The sequence below is a fragment of the Panthera onca genome, assembly GCF_046562875.1.
Source record: "Panthera onca isolate mPanOnc1 chromosome E1 unlocalized genomic scaffold, mPanOnc1 haplotype 2 h2.Chr16_ul_6, whole genome shotgun sequence".
Classification (NCBI taxonomy): Eukaryota; Metazoa; Chordata; class Mammalia; order Carnivora; family Felidae; genus Panthera; species Panthera onca.
In genome coordinates, this window is record NW_027675820.1 from 502,797 (window position 1) to 515,869 (window position 13,073).

At 46.9% G+C, this 13,073-nt stretch overlaps 1 protein-coding gene across 7 annotated transcripts in view; it reads right to left on the reverse strand.

Moving 5' to 3' along the window:
- Window positions 1-5,511, reverse strand: part of LOC144615317 (uncharacterized) — a 48,016-nt gene extending 42,505 nt beyond the window's left edge. For all 7 annotated transcript variants that reach the window (XM_078442227.1, XM_078442226.1, XM_078442224.1 and 4 more), the window contains exon 1: window positions 128-5,511. In XM_078442227.1, the coding sequence (XP_078298353.1) occupies window positions 128-5,496 (5,369 nt within the window). In that variant the 5' untranslated portion in view covers window positions 5,497-5,511. The remainder of the gene's footprint in view (window positions 1-127) is intronic.
- Between the last annotated feature and the right edge of the window lie 7,562 nt (window positions 5,512-13,073).

Sequence of the window (13,073 nt, forward strand, 5' to 3'; positions counted from 1 at the left end):
AGAAAAGGTAAAAACAGAAAGTCAGTCAACGTGGTTGGGGAGATGAGGAAGGCCCAGGGCGACATTGAGGAAGAGACTGCCATGTCAAGCAGGAGGCAGAGAACAAACAAGTAAAGGCGATTCTTACAAGATGGTGAAGGTGCCGTTGTAGGTGTCGGGCTCCAGCACGGGCACTCTGCGGAGCCTCTGCTGTGGGCTGAGACCAACACACGACAGTGTCTCCTCTTTGCAGGTACAGCGCTCACATATTTTGAGGTCTGTGGTGGCATTCTGTTCTGGTTGCCAAGTTAAAGTTGTGTATGCCTTTTCTGAGGTATACTTTACAAAATGCACCACAGGATGTTCAGTTGTTGGAGGAAAACCTGTCTCAAATGACTCTGGTTGCTGACTTACAGGAATTTCTAGGTCCATAGGTGGAACCGTGACTTCAGTCAGGTTTCGATGTTGACTCTGAACCTGTTTTGGATGTGCAAGTGTCACCTCAAGGTCCTTTGGGGGAGGAGTTGTAGTCTTCTTCAGGGTTGTCGAATGTTCAGCCTCTGTAATAGGTTCTGGAGTTATAGTAAGCTCCACATGACGAAATGGGATGATGGGTGATGCTGGATGCTGACCTTGATCCTTACTTGGAGTTGGAACTGTCACTTCCTGCTGGAATGGATATTGAACTACAACCTCCTTAGGTGGCTCTGGAGGCTGAGTTGGGGTGTCTCGCATGGTTGGAGAAGGTTCAGTCTCCACACTGGATCCTGCAGTTACAGTAAGTTCCAGGTCCATAGGTGGAACTGTGACTTCAGTCAGGTTTGGATGCTGACTCTGAACCTGCTCTGGATGTGCAAGTGTCACCTCAAGGTCCTTTGGAGGAGGAGCTGTAGTCTCCTTCACGGGTGTAGAATGTTCAGCCTCTGTAGTAGGTTCTGGAGTTATGGTAAGCCCCAAGTCCACACGATGAGCTGTGACACTGGGCAATGTTGGTTGCTGACCTTGATCCTTACTTGGAGTAGGAACTGTCACTTCCTGTTGGGACGGATACTGAACAACCTCCTTAGGTGGCTCTGGAGGCTGGGTTGGGGTCTCTTGCATGGTTAGAGAAGGTTCAGTCTCTGTAGTGGATTCTGGAGTTACGGTAAGCCCTGGGTCCAAAGGTTTAACTGTGACTTTAGTTAAGGTTGGATGCTGAATGTGCTCTGAATGTGGAAATGTCACCTCAAGGTCCTTTGGAGGAGCGGTAGTCTGCTGCAGGGCTGAGGAATGTTTAACATCCGTAGTGGGTTCTGTAGTTACAGTAAGCACCAAGTCCAAAGGCTGAACTGTTACATTCGGCAACCACAGACGCTGAGCTTGATCCTGATCTGGGGTTGGAACTGCTGCCTCTTGATATACTGGAGGTTGAGCTACAAGTTCCTTAGGCGGCTCTGGAGGCTGATCTGGGGTCTCTTGCATGGCTGGAGAAGGTTCAACCTCTGTAGTGGATTCTGGAGTTATGGTAAGCTCCAAGTCCAAAGGCTGAACTGTGACCTCAGTCAACGTCGGATGGTGAGACTCAACCTGCTCTAGATGTGGAAATGTCACCTCAAGGTCCTTCGGAGGAGCTGTAGTTTTCTTCAGGACTGTAGAAGTTTTAACCTCCACAGTGGGCTCTGGAGTTATGGTAAGCTCCAGGTCCAAAGGTCGAACTGTTATATTGGGGAGTGATGAATGCTGAGCTTGATTCTGACCTGGTGTCAGAACAGTCTGCTCCTGATATACTGGAGGTTGAGCTCCAATAACCTCCTCAGGTGGCTTTGGAGGCTGAATTGGAGTCTCCTGCATAGGTAGAGGAAGTTCAATCTCCTTATTGAATTCTGGAGTTATAGTAAGCCCCAGGTCCAAATGTTGAGTTGTGGCCTTATTCAAGGTTGAATGCTGAACCTGAACCTGCTCTAGATGTGCAAATGTTACCTCAAGGTCCTTTGGAGGAGCTGTAGTTTTCTTCAGGGCTGTAGAAGCTTTAACCTCCATAGGGGGTTCTGGAGTTATGGTAAGCTCTAGGTCCAAAGGCTGAACTGTTACATTAGGTGACGATGGATGACGAGCTTGATCCAGACCTGGAGTTGGAACTGTCACCTCCTGAAACAGTGGAGGCTGAACTACAACCTCCTTAGGTGGCTCTGAAGGGTGACCTGGGATCTCTTGCGTGGTTGAAGTTTCAACCTCTGTAGTGGGTTCTGGAGTTATGGTCAGTTCCAGGTCTAAAGGCTGAACTCTGACTTCAGTCAAATTTGGATGCTGAGCCTGGACCTGCTCTGGATGTGGAGGTGTCGCCTCAGTGTCCTCTGGAGGAGCTAGAGTCTGCTGCATGATTGTAGACTGCTCAGCCTCCACAGTAGGTTCTGGAGTTACAGTAAGCTCCAGGTCAGCAGGCTGAACAGTAACATTGGGCAAGTTTGGATGCTGAGCTTGCTCTTGTCCTAGAGGTGGAACTGTCACCTCATTATGGACTGGAGGTTGTGCTACAACCTCCTCAGGTGGCTCTGGAGGCTGAACTGGGGCCTCCTGCTGGGCTGGAGGAGTTTCTGCCTCCTTAGAGGGCTCCGGAGGTTGAGTTGGAGACTGCTGCAGAATTGGAGATGGTTCTACCTTCTCAGGGGCCTCTGAAGGCTGAGCTTGTACCTCCTGTTGTGTTAGAGAAGGTTCTATCTCCTTAAGTGGCTCGAGAGGTAGAGATAGGGTTTCCTGCTGGACTGGAGATGGTTCCACCTTCTCAGGAGGGTCTGAAGGCTGAGGTGGGGCCTCCTGCTGTGTGGAAGGTTCTACCTCCTTAGGGGGCTCAGGGGATACAACTGGGGCTCCCTGCTGAGTTGGAAAAGATTCTGCCTCATTACCGGGCTCTGAAGGCTGAGCTGGGGGCTCCTGAGGTGTGGGAGAAGGTTCCACCTCCTTAGGGGGCTCAGGGGATATAGCTGGGGACTCCTGGAGGACTGGAAACTGAGCTGGGGCCACCTGCTGGGTTGAAGATTCAACCTCCTCAGGGGTCTGTGGATGCTGAGCTGGGGACTCCTCCTGGGTTGTAGGTGGTTCACTCCCCTCGGAGGCCTGTGGGTGCTGACCCTGGCCCTCCTCCTGGAGAGGGGAAGGTTCACCCTCTTCCTGGGCCTCTGGAAGCTGAGTCGGGGCCTCCTCCTGGGTTGAGGATGATTCACCCTCCTCAGGGGCCTGTGATTGCTGAGCTAGGGCCTCCTGCTGGGTTGTAGAAGGTTCAACTTCTCCAGGATATTCTGGATACTGAACTGGGGTCTCCTGCTGTGTTGGAAGTTTCTCCTGTGTGGTAGATTCTGGAGATTGCGTTGGAGTCTCCTGTTGGACTGGCAAAGATTCAACCTCAGGGGACTGTGGAGGCAGAGTTGGGGCTTCATGCTGGGTTTCAAAAGGTTCCACATTAAGAGGCACTGAGGGCTGAGCTATAGTCTCGTGCCGAACTGCAGAAGGTCCCACCTCTGTAGTGGGTTCTGCAGTCATGGTAAGCTGCACATCTGGAGGTTTCACACTGACATTGGGCAGGTTTAAATGTTGATCATGGTAGTGACCTGGAGGTGAAACTGTCATCTTATGATGCCATAGAGGTTGAGCTGGGTGCTCCTGCTGGGTTGGAGAAGGTTCCACCTCCCTGGAAGGCAGCTCTGGAGGCTGAGCTGGTTGCTCTTGCAGGGTTGCAGAAGATTCTATCTCCCCTGGAGACTGAGCTGGAGTCTCCTGCTGGGTTGAAGATTCTGCCTCATTAAGGAGCTCTGCAAGCTGAGCTAAGGCCTCCTCCTGGGTTGGAGAAAGTTCAGCTTCTCCAAAACGGTCTGGAAGCTGAGCTGGGGGTTCCTGTTTGCTTAGAGAAGGCTTACCTTCCTCAGGAGGCACTGAAGGCTGAGCTGGGGTCTCCTGCTGCCTTAGAGAAGGATCAATCACCCCAGGAGGCTCGGAAGGCTGACCTGGGGTCTCCTGCTCACTTGAAGGCTCAACCTCCTCTGGAGGCTTACCCGAGGTCTCTTGCTGGGTTAGAGAAAGTTCTGCTTCCTCAGTATGTTCAAGAGGCTGAGGTGGGGCCTCTTGCTGGGCTATAGAAGATTCAACACCTTTATCAGGCCCTGGAGTTGTGGTAAATTCCACATCTAAAGGCTTACCTATAACCCTGGGAAACATTAAATAATCTGGATACTGACCTAGAGGTAGAGATGTCACCTCATCACTTACTGCAAGTTGAGTTAAATACTCGATAGGGAACTCTGGAACTAGAGTTGGGGCCTCCTGCTGGACTGGGGTAGGTTCAACCTCCTCGAGGCGCTCTGCAGGCTGAGGAGGGGCCTCCTGCTGGACTGGGGTAGGTTCAACCTCCTCGAGGCGCTCTGCACGCTGAGCAGGGGCCTCCTGCTGGACTGGGGTAGGTCCAGCCTCCTCAGGGTGCTCCGCAGGCTGAGTTAGAGTTATGGTAAGATCCAGAGGTTTAACAGTGACATTGGGGAAGCTTGGCTTCTGAGCTTCACTCTGACTTGGAGATAGCACATTTACTTCATGATGTGCTAACAGTTGAGATATGATGTCCTTAGATGGCTCTGGAGGCTGAGCAGGGGCCTCCTGGGGGGTTGGAGAAGGTTCCACTTCCTCGGGGGCCTCTGTAGGGTGAGCTGAGGCTTCCTGCTGGACTGAAGAAGGTTCGACCTCTTCAGGGGTACTTGAAGGCTCAGCTGGGGCTTCTTGTGGGTTTGCTGAATTTCCATCCTTAAGGGACTCTGGACGCTGAGATGGAGCCTCCTGCTCAAGTAGAGATGGTTCTGTCTCTTCAGAGGGCTCTGGATGCTGAGCCTGAGCCTCCCCTTGGGGCAAAAAAGATTCAGCTTCCTCAGGGGACTCTAGATGATGTGGGGTCTTCTGCAAGGGTGGAGGAATTTCAGCCTCCTCAGAGAAGTTTGGAAGTTGATCTGGTCCCCCTGGGAAACCCATAGGTAGGTTCTCCTCAGGATACAGGAGACCCATATTGGAATCAAATGACTGGTGATCTTCGGCCTGATCTAAACCTACAGTTTTAGTCTTACTTTTGAGATGAGGAGGCGGAGCTATGGTCTGATTCTGATCCCAACCTGGCACTGGAACCACCTCTGGGAGCCTTTGATGCTGGGTTAGCTGGTGATTCAGATCCTCATCTGGCCCTGGGGGTAGTTCTCCAAACGAATCCGTGTCCAGCAATGGAACCAAAGTCTCGGTCAACTCCTTAGGCGGGGCCAACATCTGGGCTGGAGCAGAGGACCCCAGGTAATTAAAGCCCCCCGGCTCAGCTGGGGGTGTAAGTGCCTGGGGCGATTCGGGCGGGGGATCAGAGGAGTGAGAAGACCAGGGCTCAGCCGCCTCCAGGGGGTCGGAAGTCAGCTGGGCAGGGTCCAGGGCCCACTCCGGAGGCTGAGCTGCCTGGACCAGCAGCCACAATGGTTGCCACATAAAGAGAAGCAGTGGGGCCAACAGGCGCAGCCGGGACATGACACGCGGAGGCTCCGGGGTGCAGCGACCCAGGCGAGTGGGGTACTGGCGCTGGGCCCTGAGCGGGAGCCAAACCATTATGGCAGCCCCATGATGCGCACGCGCAGTTAGCAACTGTGCGCCCTCCCCGCCCACGTCCCACCCTTTATTTATGATGTCTTTATTTACGCCACCTTTATTAGCTCCCTGGAGATGGGCTCCGCACCAGCAGAGCGGGCCCTTTTCCCAGAATCACTTGGGGCCCAGGCCTCCCTCCACCCTGCAAAGGCCACCACTCCCCCCCACTCCCCCCCTCCCCCCTCCCCCCCCCTCCCCGGCCCGGGGCTGCTCACAGCAAGGTAGTACTTGGACTCAGATCTGGGTGGCCCCGCACTCCCGCAGCTCTGAGGGGTGGAAGGGTGGGGGAGTGGAGCAGAGCTTCCAAGGAAGCCACAGGACCTGGCATCCTGGGAAATTAAAAAATGCTAGTCCAGCTCTAGCAATTTGAACTCTTGCTCTTCAAAGCTTAAATCCGAGAGACGTTCTTCCTCCCCCTGGCCATACTGCTTCCAAGAAAAGTAGCTGACCTGCAAAATAAGCACCAGTTAGGGCGATGGGGAGGAGAACACACTTCACAGTCAGATATTCTAAAATGTTGCCATTTCCTCTAAATTCTCAGTACCCATGGCTGATTATTAATTCACCACTCTGTTAGATGGGGGCCTACCACTGAATCTGCGATGGCCCCTAAATGTCTGTAGGAGGAGTTTGGGGGGAGTGCTAAGCAATTCATTCTGGGAAAGAGGGCCGGAAACCAATTCTAGCCCTTTATTTACACTGGGTGGGAAAACTTCCCCCATCTCATCTTGACTGGACATAGCCATTGATCTAGAAAAAGTAACAAGGCCACTTTTCAGAGGTCCACTCTGTGCGCCCACATGGAGAAGGCACTTAGGATGTTATAGTCAGCGTGTTAAACAATTTTCTTGAAATACTGCAACTAGCACTCAGTTTACTTCCTTCACAGCCCCTTTTCTAATGTATTTTTAGTCCTTGCTTATGGTCTGGCACAACCTCTAGCATGTAAAATGCAAGAGAGAGGGGATTTTTATCTTAATCCCAATGTCTAGCACACAGGAATAGTTTTTATATGGAACTGATTCCAAGACTGGCCTCATGCAGGAATGGATCTGTTGCTATAATCAGGTTTCTGAAATCTTTAGCATCAATGCTGAATCTTTTTCTCATCTTTTCACCTTTTTCAGGAAGCTAGACTTTTTTTTTTTAATTTTTTTTTTCCTGAGAGAGAGAAAGCGTGAGCGGAGGAGAGGGACAGAGGGAGAGACAGAGAGAATCCCAAGTAGGCTCCACGCTCAGCACAGAGCCCGACGTGGGGCTGACCCCACAAACTCTGGGATCGTGACCTGAGCCAAAATCAAGAGTCGGATGCTCAACCTATGGAGCCACCCAGGCACCCCAGGAAGCGAGACTTCTCAAAGCCTAAACTTGGAAACGTCTGAAGTTTCCTCGACTGGTTTGATTTAGATTCAATTAACATTATTATTTTGCACGAAAAATCTTCCAGTGCTTTTTCAGAAAGTAACCATCTTCTCTTTCTCCACTCTCTTCCCTTCAAAACAAACTTTGCAACTGTGGGGTGAGTGAAATATTCAGAAATCGAGGGGCGGCTGGGTGGCTCAGCTGGCTGAGTGCCTGATTTCGGCTCAGGTCATGATCTCGCAGTCTGTGAGTTCGAGCCCCGCGCCGGGCTCTGTGCTGACAGCTCCGAGCCTGGAGCCTGCTTCAGATTCTGCGTCTCCCTCTCTCTCTGCCCCTCCCCAGCTCACGCTCTTTCTCACTCTCAAAAATAAATAAACATTAAAAAAAAAAATCTAAAAAAAAAATTCACAAATCTAGCCCCAAATTAAGCTCTCAATGAGCTGAAACACATTTTTGCTTTTTTTTTTTTTTTTTTTAACATTCTGTATGTGGCACATTACTATTTTCTTTTAGAAATTATTTTGGCGGGGCGCCTGGGTGGCTCAGTCGGTTGGGCGGCTGACTCCGGCTCAGGTCATGATCTCGTGGTCCGTGAGTTCGAGCCCCGCGTCGGGCTCTGTGCTGACAGCTCAGAGCCTGGAGCCTGTTTCAGATTCTGTGTCTCCCTCTCTCTCTGACCCTCCCCCGTTCATGCTCTGTCTCTCTCTGTCTCAAAAATAAATAAATGTAAAAAAAAAATTTTTTTTAGAAATTATTTCGGCAACTTCATCCCTAATTCAGGACATCCATGTGAGTGATTTACAGAAAAGTTCTTCAGCAAGATATTCACGCAAGATATATATGAGATGCCGACATCTGGGTGATACATCCTATTTGAATGGCATAATGGTTTCAAACGCTGTAGTATAATCACATTTAAGGCCATAGTTACTCTGTTCCCAAATCCTTGAGATTCTGTTTGAGGGGAGCTCTAAAAGGCTTGTGTCCTCTCCTATGTCCACAACTGTGGCAGTGCTCTGATGAAATTTGCTCTCCAAATTTCAAATAAGGGGTCAGAGCCAAGGGTCAGGACTTCAGGAAAAGCCCCAGAAATCCCCTGCAGTCAAAAGCAGTTTTTGAGTTTCACATTTCCCAAAGGATGATAGAGCTAATGCCAAAGTCTTCCAAATTCTGCTGGTTGCTTTACATTATGGCTACAGTGGCTATGTCACCCTTGAACTTTAATCTCCACATACTTGAATTAAATCCTGCAGCTCGTCTTCAGTACTGGCATCTGTGATCTCTTCACAGGGTCTGTATTCCACAGCTATTTTACCACTTTCTGAAATAAAGTGAATAAGGATTGGAAAAAAAAAAAAAAAAAAAAAAGAGGGCGCCTGGATGGCTCAGTCAGTTAAGCGTCTGACTTCAGCTTAGGTCATGATCTCATGGTTCATGAGTTCAAGCCCCATACTGGGGTCTCTGCTGTAAGCACTAGAGCCCACTTCAGATCCTCTGTCCCCCTCTCTCCGCCTCTCCCCTGCTTACTCTCTCAAAAATCAACATTTAAAAAATAAAGTTAACAAGATCAATTCAGAATTTTCCTTGTTCTAAAACTAGCTGTATACAATGATAGCACCCAATAACTAGACATTCTTTTTATTTATAAAAGCAGAAAATAAAAGCATTTCCCTAGAAGTTTTCTCATCTCACACTTCAGTTTTTAATCATAACTATGTGTGAAAAAATACACATGAAGTTAACAACTGTGTAGTTCAAAAACGCTATCATCTTAAGAGATAGGAACTAAGGAATAATGACACAGGAAGTTAAAACTATGGAAACAACAATGTTCAAAATCAGATGACTAGACAGTAAGGCATTAGGTAGAGGTCAGTGTGAGTTCTGGAATACAGACCATGGACTATAGCTGATACTTCATGTTAGAAACAAGGCAAGTGTCTACTCCCCGGAAACAAAATCCCACCAGATACGATGAACAATGCTTTGGAGGGAGAGGGAGGGGGAGGGGGAGGGGGAGGGGGAGGGGGAGGGAGAGAATGCGCTTGGACAGTTTATTGGCAGAAATGGCCCATGTCCCTTATAGACAATACAATTCCCCTTAAGGCAAAGTACAGCTACAACATTTTGATCGTGTACAAGGGATACCATAGCATGTTAGGGAGAGGTCAGCAACCCAAAGGTTTAGTTTGGTTCTTAAAGGTTGTTACTCAGAATTGACAGCTAATGGAGATTCTACCTGATGACCAGGGAAGTCAACTTTCACTGCAAGAGCTGTCCAGGCTGGAAGCCTGAGACCAATCCAGGGTCAACTCTTATGGGCAAATAAGGCCTCTGAAACTTAGCTAGGATTTCTCAGTCTCTAAGCCTGCAAGACTGTGAAGCGGCGAGGGCGGGGTGGGGGCGGCAATTGTTTGGGGACTCGTTACTAATTATAAAATTCCCTTGGAGCACAGCCTGTAACATTCACACCATCGTAGAACTCAATAGAGAACACAATCGATGCTATTCAATAGCCTGACCACTTTCAAGGTTCACAAAAATATAGCTGACCCTAATATAAGAATCATATTCATGGCACAAAAACAGACACATAGACCAATGGAATAGAATAGAAACCCCAGAACTAGACCCACAAACGTATGGCCAACTCATCTTTGACAAAGCAGGAAAGAACATCCAATGGAAAAAAGACAGTCTCTTTAACAAATGGTGCTGGGAGAACTGGACAGCAACATGCAGAAGGTTGAAACTAGACCACTTTCTCACACCATTCACAAAAATAAACTCAAAATGGATAAAGGACCTGAATGTGAGACAGGAAACCACCAAAACCCTAGAGGAGAAAGCAGGAAAAGACCTCTCTGACCTCAGCCGTAGCAATCTCTTACTCGACACATCCCCAAAGGCAAGGGAATTAAAAGCAAAAGCGAACTACTGGGGCCTTATGAAGATAAAAAGCTTCTGCACAGCAAAGGAAACAACCAACAAAACTAAAAGGCAACCAACGGAATGGGAAAAGATATGTGCAAATGACATATCGGACAAAGGGCTAGTATCCAAAATCTATAAAGAGCTCACCAAACTCCACACCCGAAAAACAAGTAACCCAGTGAAGAAATGGGCAGAAAACATGAATAGACACTTCTCTAAAGAAGACATCCGGATGGCCAACAGGCACATGAAAAGATGTTCAACGTCGCTCCTTATCAGGGAAATACAAATCAAAACCACACTCGGATATCACCTCATGCCAGTCAGAGTGGCCAAAATGAACAAATCAGGAGACTATAGATGCTGGAGAGGATGTGGAGAAACGGGAACCCTCTTGCACTGTTGGTGGGAATGCAAATTGGTGCAGCCGCTCTGGAAAGCAGTGTGGAGGTTCCTCAGAAAATTAAAAATAGACCTACCCTATGACCCAGCACTAGCACTGCTAGGAATTTACCCAAGGGATACAGGAGTACTGATGCATAGGGGCACTTGTACCCCAATGTTGATAGCAGCACTCTCAACAATAGCCAAATTATGGAAAGAGCCTAAATGTCCATCAACTGATGAATGGAGAAAGAAATTGTGGTTTATATACACAATGGAATACTACGTGGCAATGAGAAAGAATGAAATATGGCCCTTTGTAGCAACGTGGATGGAACTGGAGAGTGTGATGCTAAGTGAAATAAGCCATACAGAGAAAGACAGATACCATATGGTTTCACTCTTATGTGGATCCTGAGAGACTTAACAGAAACCCATCGGGGAGGGGAAGGAAAAAAAAAAAAAAAGAGGTTAGAGTGGGAGAGAGCCAAAGCATAAGAGACTGTTAAAAACTGAGAACAAACTGAGGGTTGATGGGGGGTGGGAGGGAGGGTAGGGTGGGTGATGGGTATTGAGGAGGGCACCTTTTGGGATGAGCACTGGGTGTTGTATGGAAACCAATTTGACAATAAATTTCATATTAATTTTTTTTTTAATTTTTAAAGTTGTATTTATTTATTTTTAAGATTTTAAGTTGATTTATTTATTTTGAGAGAGAGAGAGAATGAATGGAGGAAGGGCAGAGAGAGAGGGGGACAGAGGATCCAAAGTGGGCTCTGTGCTGACAGCAGAGAGTCTGATGTGGGGCTCGAACTCACAAACTGTGAGATCATGACCTTAGTTGAAGTCAGATGCCGTATGAACTGAGCCATCCAGGTGCCCCTTAATTTTTAAAAAAACTTTATTTAAATCCAAGTTAGTTAACATATAATGTAATAATGGTTTCAGGAGTGGAATTTAGTGATTCATCACTTACATATTACTCTCAGTGCTCATCCCAACAAGTGCCCTCCTTAATGCCCATCACCCATTTAGCCCATCCCTGCCCACCTCCCTCCATCAACCCTCATTTTGTTTTCTGCCATTAAGAGTCTTTTATGCTTTGCTTCCCGCTCTCTTAAGAATCTTTTATGGGGGCACCTGGGTGGTGGTTAAGTGTCTGACTTCAGCTCAGGTCATGATCTCAAGGTCCATGGGTTCACCCATGTCCGGCTCTGTGCTGACAGCTCAGAGCCTGGAGTCTGCTTCAGATTCTGTGTCTCCCTCTCTTTCTGCCCCTCCCCTGCTCACATTCTGTCTTTCTCTCTCTCAAAAATAAATAAACAATAAAAACTTTTTTTTAAAAGAATCTTTTTATGATTTGCCTCCCTCTCTGTTTCTATCTTATTTTTTCCTTCCCTTCCCCTATGTTCACATGCTTTGTGTCTTAGATTCCACATATGAGTGAAATCCTATGATATTTATCTTTCTCTGACTTATTTTCCTTAGTATAATACACTGTATCTCCATCCACGTTGTTGCAAGTGGCAGAATATCATTCTTTTTGATTGCTGAATAGTATTCCATTGCATATATATTTTGCATTTTCTTTATCTATTCATCAGTCGCTGGACCTTTGGGCTCTTTCCATAATTTGGCTATTGTTGACAGTACTGCTAAAAACATTGGGGTGCACGTGCCCCTTTGAATCAGCATTTTTGTATCCTTTTGGTAAATACCTAGTAGTGCAGTTGTATCATAGGGTAGTTCTATTTTTAATTTTTTGAGCAAACTCTACACTGTTTTCCAAAGTGGCTGCACAAGTTTGCATTCCCACCGACAGCACAAAAGTGTTCCCCTTTCTCTGCAATGTCACTAACATCTGTTGTTTCCTGAATTGTTAATGTTAGCCATTCTGACAGGCGTGAGGTGGTATCTCAGTGTGATTTTGATTTGTATTTCTGTGATGATAAGTGATGTTGAGCATCTTTTCATGTGTCTGTTAGCCATCTTCATTGGAAGCCATGTCTTCATTGGGTAAGTATCTGTTCATGTCTTTTGCCCATTTCTTCACTGAGTTGATAAGTTGAGTTTGATAAGTTCTTTATAGATTTTTAGGAGCTGGTTCTTTTAAAAGATCAGCAAAATTGATAAACTAGCCAGACTCATCATCAAAAGAGAGAGAGAGAGAGAGAGAGAGAGAGAGAGAGAGAGAAAGGACTCAAACAAACAAAATCACCAGTGAAAGAAGAGAAATAACAAACACCACCACATAAATACAATTATAAGAGAATATTAGAAAAAACTATACACCGACAAATTAGACAACTGAAAAGAAATGGATAAATTCCTAGAAATATATAACCTACCAAAATGGAAGCAGGAGGAAATAGAAAATTTGAAGTGAATGATTACCAGCAAGGAGATTAAATCAGTAACTAAAAAACTCTCAACAAACAAGAGACCAGGATCAGATGGCTTCACAGGTGAATCTTATCAAACATTTAAAGAATAGTTAATGCCTATTCTACTCCAACTATTCCAAAAATAGAAGAAGGAAAAATTCCAAATTCATTTTATTAGGTGAGTATCACCTTGATACTAAAACCGGATAAAGACACCACTGCCAATATTTCTGATAAACATAGATGCAAAAATCTTGAACAAAATACTAGCAAACAGAACCCAACAATACTTTTAAAAAATCATTCACCATGATCAAGTGGGATTTATTCCTAGGATGTAAGGGTGGTTCAGTATTCGCAAATCAATCAACGTCATACATCACATCAACAAACGAA